The sequence below is a fragment of the Gastrolobium bilobum genome, unplaced genomic scaffold (assembly GCF_033153095.1).
Source record: "Gastrolobium bilobum isolate Gb01-03AN ecotype WA unplaced genomic scaffold, APGP_CSIRO_Gbil_v1 utg1760, whole genome shotgun sequence".
NCBI classification, from domain to species: Eukaryota; Viridiplantae; Streptophyta; class Magnoliopsida; order Fabales; family Fabaceae; genus Gastrolobium; species Gastrolobium bilobum.
Window position 1 is genome coordinate 91,150 of NW_026898174.1, and position 6,699 is coordinate 97,848.

At 31.5% G+C, this 6,699-nt stretch overlaps 1 protein-coding gene across 1 annotated transcript; it reads left to right on the plus strand.

Moving 5' to 3' along the window:
* Positions 1-5,532: 5,532 nt before the first annotated feature.
* Positions 5,533-6,268, plus strand: LOC133313563 (LOB domain-containing protein 41-like). The gene is made up of 2 exons (XM_061514952.1): positions 5,533-5,722; positions 5,832-6,268. Exons 1-2 carry the CDS (start codon positions 5,533-5,535, stop codon positions 6,266-6,268), a joined length of 627 nt encoding a protein of 208 aa, XP_061370936.1.
* Positions 6,269-6,699: the final 431 nt, after the last annotated feature.

The window sequence follows — 6,699 nt, forward strand, 5'->3', positions numbered from 1 at the left end:
TCTGACTTGGATTGGATTTTGTTGAACTAGTTCATAACCAGTTTGGATCTGACCTGACTTGGTTTCTGAAGTGGGTCTGACTTGGTTTCTGAACTGGGTCAAATTTTACCTGACCCGTTTTTGACTTGGTTTAATCACAAAATTTTGTCAAAATTTTTACGTTGCAAAAGACGAAAATTTCGTCACAAAATTATTTTTCGTCGAAATTTTTACAAAAAAAAAATTTCCTATTGAAATTTAGTTTCCGTCAATAGTTTTGACGAAAATGATTTCTTCCATCAAATGTTTTAAACGAAAAAAGAATTTTGTCAAAAAATTTGACGAAATGTTTCTTGTTCAAAATTTATATGGGAATGTGTTCTGACGAAAATTTTGACGGAAATTATTTCGAGGGAAATGTTTCATTTGAAACTTTCGACGAAATTTAGATTCTCTAAAGAATTTTGACAGAATATTTTTTTCGTCAAAATGTTTTTTTGTCAAAAAAATTTATGGAATTTTTTTTTATAGAAATGTGTTTCGTTGAAAATTTTGATGGAAATTTTTTATCAAAAAACTTGACGAAAATATTTAGTTGAAATTTTTTGATGGAAATGTGTTTTGCTAAAAATTTCGACGAAATTTTTTTTTTTTCAAAAAATTAAACGAACATTTTTTCGTCGAAAACTTTCGCCGAAATTTGAAATCTGTAAAGAATTTGGATGAATTTTTTTGCCGTCAAAATTTTTTAATGACGAAAATGTTTCCGTCGAAAACTTTCGCCAAAATTTGAAATCTGTAAAGAATTTTTATGAAATTTTGTGTCGTCAAAAAATTTTTGATAACGAAAATATTTCCGTCGAAAACTTTCTCCGAAATTTGAAATCTGTAAAGAATTTGATGAAATTTTTTGTCGTCGATATTTTTTGCCGTCAAAATTTTTTGATGACGAAAATATTTCCGTCGAAAACTTTCGTCAAAATTTGAAATTGTAAAGAATTTTGATGAAATTTTTTGCCGTCGAAATTTTTTGCTGTCAAAATTTTTTGATGACGAAAATATTTTTGTCGAAAACTCTCGCCGAAATTTGAAATCTGTAAAGAATTTTAATGAAATTTTTTGCCGTCGAAATTTTTTGATGGAAATGTGTTTCGTCAAAATTTTCAATGGAAAATGTTTCATTTGAAACTTTCGACGAAATTTAGATTCTCTAAAGAATTTAGACAAAATATTTTTTCTGTCAAAATTTCTTATCGAAATATTTTTGTCAAAAAATTTTACGAATGTTTTTTACAGAAATGTGTTTCGTTGAAAATTTTGATGGATATATTCTTTATCAAAAAACTTGACGAAAATATTTAGTCGAAATTTTTTGATAGAAATGTTTTTCGCAAAAAATTTCGATGAAAATTTTTTTTGTCAAAAAGTTTAACGAAAATGTTTCCGTCGAAAACTTTCGCTGAAATTTTAAATCTGTAAAGAATTTTGATGAATTTTTTTCCGTCAAAGAGTTTCAATGAAAATGTGTTTCGTCGAAAGTTTTTATGAATATATTTATTTGTGAAATATTTTGACGAAATTTAGATTCCGTAAAAAAATTTGACAAAAAAAATATTCCGTCAAATTTTTTTACCGATATGTTTTTAGTCACAAATTTTGATGAAAATATTTTTCGTCAAAAATTTTTATGAAAATATTTTCCATAAAATTTTTTGACGTAATTGTTTTACCTTAAAATTTTTCTTTTAATGTAATTGTGATTTTTTTTTTCACATAATGGGTATGGGTCAAGTTTTGGGTCAGTGGGTCAATATTAAAACGAGTCAGGTCTAAAACTGACCCAAATAAAAGTGGGTCAGTATTTAAACCAGTTCAAAAAATATGGGTATTTATGGGTCGGGTCAAGGTCGGATCAAGGGCAGGGCAAGTGAACCAGCTTTTTTGCACACCCCTAGTTGGAGGACATATTTTGGCGTGGAATAATTCTATCACCCCGCTTTATAAGGACATCTTTCAGGTACATCTAAAGTTGGAGATAAATCCCTTGGTAAGAGGCCAGTACGAAGGGATTAGAGATATGCATAGACCAATTAGAGGAACAATTTCATTTTTTGTAAAATATCTGCCTATATATTTTGGCGTGGCATGACTAATATATGATCATGTAGATTAATGTATCTGGTGTAAATATTCATTTGAAAGACCTATGTTGCCTATGTGAATATTTGTTTGTAAACGACAAAGATATGTGTTATGTATGTACATATTTATGTTTTAGGTTAATGGAAATGGTACAGAGCCATCTTGTGATAGTTTGAATGAAATGAATATTGTGTCTATCAGGTGTTAAATATTAAGTGAGAATTGATCCCTAGAAATATCCAATAAACAACGGAGATATTGTCAAAATTTACAGAAAATGTAGTGAAATTCTCTATGATTTTGGAGAGTCATATCTCACTCAATTCTTAATCAAATGAGACGGTTTAGCTACCATTTTGAAGCTTAGGATATTTTCTGTAATGTCCTAAATCATGGGACAATAATGAGTTATAAATCATGTGCAATTTTCGTTTAAGTAGAGACTGTCTAGTTTAGCAGTGTTTTAAGACAACCATCGTCTGTCAACTTTGAATATTAATACCTGCTTTGTTTCTTATCGAAACAAGGCTTATGATATACCAAATTGAAGGTATAGGTGTCTAATATAACATTAAAATTTGAGAGTAAACAAATGAGTAAAACTCCTGCAGTTTTAAAAATAGTGAGGGAACTCGAAGTAGTTGTTCGTTGTCTGTTGACAGTTTTGTACAGTTAAATTACGGCAAGCATATCTTAAGTTATAAAACTCCAAATGAGGCTTATGATACCTTGTTAGAAAGTTTAGAGAATCTTGTTTACCATACTAAAATATGATAATTTATGGGCTTGTAATTAAGTGCAATTTTGGAAAAGACCAAACCTACCTTGGTTAGGAGAAATGTATAATTTGTGTTTTGAGTTTCGTTGGTTTACGAGAATAATTTAGCATCTATGAATATGTATGGTATGATATTTAAGCAATAAAAATTTATGTTCCGCAATTGTTTTTGATTATAATCATAGTATGGAAATTGTTTTAGATACAGTAGTTTTTAAATAAAACGTTGTTTAAAAAAGAATTTTTTTTACCGTATTTTAATTTAAATCACCTGATTGTAACTGCGCCAGAATGAGGTGATACAAAGAGACATATTAGAAAAATATAAATACATTAATGTAACATCATTTAATAAATTAATTTTCTGAATTGAATTAGTTTAAAAAAATTGAGTAGGCAGACATGAAATTCAATTGAAGAGTAGAAGGGTAAATAAAAAAAGAAAGTATTTTGGGTATATATACTGACACGAGTGTGAACAAAAAGAAGGTTGAGTAGGCAGACACGGAAACAACTAGGTTGGGACAATCATAAAAAAATCTAGTCTCCGCGGTTACAGGACGTAAGGGATAAGCTATAAGCAGTGGAGTGGGGGCCATTCCCATTCAAAACCATTGGCTTCCCTTCACCATGAGCGCCCACAGTACTTCCCTCACCCTTTTTTCAATCAAAAACATGAATCACGGTCGTACTTACAAACACAACATCCATATAGCGCATATTTTAACCACTAAGTATATTTTAACTACTAAATTTTTTTATTATTAAACTTATTACTCATCACATTATTATTGGATTAAAGAGAGAGAAAATGTTAGAAAGTTTTTGAAGAGAGAGAAAATGTTAGAAAGTTTTTGAAGAGAGAGAAAATATTAATCTAATAGTGATTAGATAGGTAGTAAGTTGATAGTGAAAAATTTTGGTAACGAGAATATCCATCCTTGTTTGAATTTGACACATACATAAACATCATAAATTATAATATTCTCAAGATATATGATATATCAAAATAAAGATAAAAATTAGTACTACAACACTCTCTGCACTGCATTAAAGGTTCAAATAAGGGTTAGTATAGTCTATAACTAGCGGTCTTACATATCTTATATTTGTAACTGAATATATATAGGGTTCGTTTTTTCTGTAGTTACTGCAGATAAGTTATCTGTAGTAAATCCAATTCAACATTGTTTTGAGTAGAAACCATGGTGTTTTTGTAATTATAATTTATTTCAGAGTTATTATAGTCTTTATAATTATAATTTTCTAATCTTTCAATTCCAAAACGACGTCGTTTTAGAAGTAAATATAAATAACTTATTTGCAGAAATATTTTTCTGATATATATATATATATAATTAATTTCAATATAAGATTTAGAAATTTTACATTATATTTCTGTTGTTGATTTTTGTTCATCTAATAATTATAATATATTTAATATTAATAATTAATAAATAAATATAACTTAATAAACTATAATAATCAATGTTATAAAAACCAGACCGACCCGGCCGGGTCGACCCGGAAATCGGTGAACCAGTCATGTTACCGATCCAGTTTTCATATTGGACCGGCCATGTCACAGAAGCGGTGTGACCCAGTGCGACCCGATCGTAAAAATCGGTGACCCGGCCCGGTCTATAAAAAACTAATTTATTTTCATAAATTAATGTCTTTTTTTTTTTTTACTCTCAAACACAAATTATTTGCTTTCTTTTGAAATATTTGAGTGATTTGTAGCTTATTAACTTACATAGATTATGTACCTACAACACTAATATTATCTTGATTATACAATATGCAGGGAATTTTAATTTGATTTATAGTTAGAGATGTCGTTTATTGAACCTGAAACACTAGTATCGCAAATATTATTTGTTTGATTGATCTTTTGTTGGACAATGATGTGTAATTTATTATTTTCATATTAAAATATTTGAAATTTGTATATTTTTTACAAGTATTTAAGTATATTTATAGCGTTTTTAATATGAATTGTAGATTTATATATACTTACCGGGTCATGTGATTGAACCAGTGACCCACTGGTTGAACCAGTGATCCAGTACCTCGACCGAGTCAATAAACGGATCGGGTTTAATAACATTGATAATAATTAAATTGACAGAAATTATGTGAATTGTGATATAAGACTTCTTAATCTTATATTAAAATTAATAAAGCGTCCCTCTTTATGTATAAACAACAATAGTCATATGGACCAAAATTAATATAAAAAAATCCTCTCTCCGCATGTATATGATACTCGTATAACATCGCATACCAATAACAAATAACATCAACCATTGTTACAATGCATGATACATGAAAATCAAATCAAAGCATTAACATTTTTCGTTCGAAAGCCACCCTATAGAACTCCCACAAAACAGGGGAAAGTTAGTAGAGAGACTTTTGTAATTGATTCAAGGTGGGTCCCTCAAATGTCGTCAATTCAACGAAACAAAACCACGATCCAAAAACTGCCATTTTCTTGGAACCAAAAACAACTGCGCGCCCTATTACAAAAACACACGCTCAAACTCCTCTCACTACAAATACTCGTCTTAACCGCCTCACACTTTCCTTCATTTTCCCATCGAATTTTCTCGCTTGCCAAACACATCACCATGCGCTTGAGCTGCAATGGCTGTCGTGTCCTCCGCAGAGGTTGCACCAACGATTGCCCCATTCGCCCTTGCCTCGATTGGATCAAATCCCCTGACTCACAGGCCAATGCCACCCTCTTCCTCGCCAAGTTCTACGGCCGCGCCGGCCTCCTCAACCTCCTCACCGCCGCTCCGCCGCAACCTCGACCCTGTAACTAACTACTCCACTACAATTTTCTAGTCTCTGTTTGTTTCCCGAGAAAATGATGAATTCTTGTCCCTAATTTTCTTTCTTTTTTTTTTTTTTTGGTTCCTTTCAGCTATTTTCAAATCTTTGCTCTATGAAGCTTGCGGCCGGATTGTGAACCCGATTTTCGGCTCGACCGGATTGCTCTCGACCGGGAGATGGCACCTCTGCGAAGCCGCGGTTGAAGATGTTCTGATCGGCGCGCCGATACAGCAGGCTCCTTCTGAATCGTCTTTTGATATTCGCCACGTGTCAAAGATTGGGAAATCGTGCTGCTCTGATCGAGCTCGGAAGCCGAAGCAGAAAGTGGAGCCAGTTGTGTCCGAGCTGATGGTGACTCGTTCTGGAAGCAAGTTAGAAGGTTCGGTGAGTCGTGACTCGAGGAGGTTTGGGGAGAGTGAGCACATAAACGAAGCTGATAGCAATTTAGTTGAGAGTGTGGAGCCGGCTCGAGCTGATATTGAAGAACTTGAGCTGGAGTTGACTTTGGGATTGGGTCCAATGAATTAAAATGTAGATTATCAATAGTTTTTATGATGACACGTGTAGGGTTTGATCTCTCCGGCTTGTTCAGTTCAGTTGGTTTTGGCTGTAGTTAATACTTAATATGTTGGTTTACCTAGGTTGTGAATTTTTTTTTTCACACCAATCTAGGAAGCATTTTTTTATACGAAAAAATAATTCTCATATTGTAGATTTTTTTTTTTATTAGTGAGATATCGAATTGTTTGTAATAATTTTTTTTATTTTATTTTTAATGGATGGTGAGATTCACTATATTTTATATCTATAATAGAAGAAGGAACTCTCCCACAACAACATTGGAAATTTTTTTTAATACCATATAAATTGTTTTTTAGAATGGAATGACGATGCCAATTATGTTAAAATATCTATCCAAAATGTCGATAAAAATTCAATTTGTGCATTTAATAACAAAC

Bases quoted from the DNA above. Each gene is read 5' to 3' on its own strand.
- LOC133313563 (XM_061514952.1), top strand. From the start codon at position 5,533: ATGCGCTTGAGCTGCAATGGCTGTCGTGTCCTCCGCAGAGGTTGCACC. The intron at 5,723-5,831 runs GTAACTAACTAC...GGTTCCTTTCAG, and splicing joins TCCGCCGCAACCTCGACCCT to CTATTTTCAAATCTTTGCTC.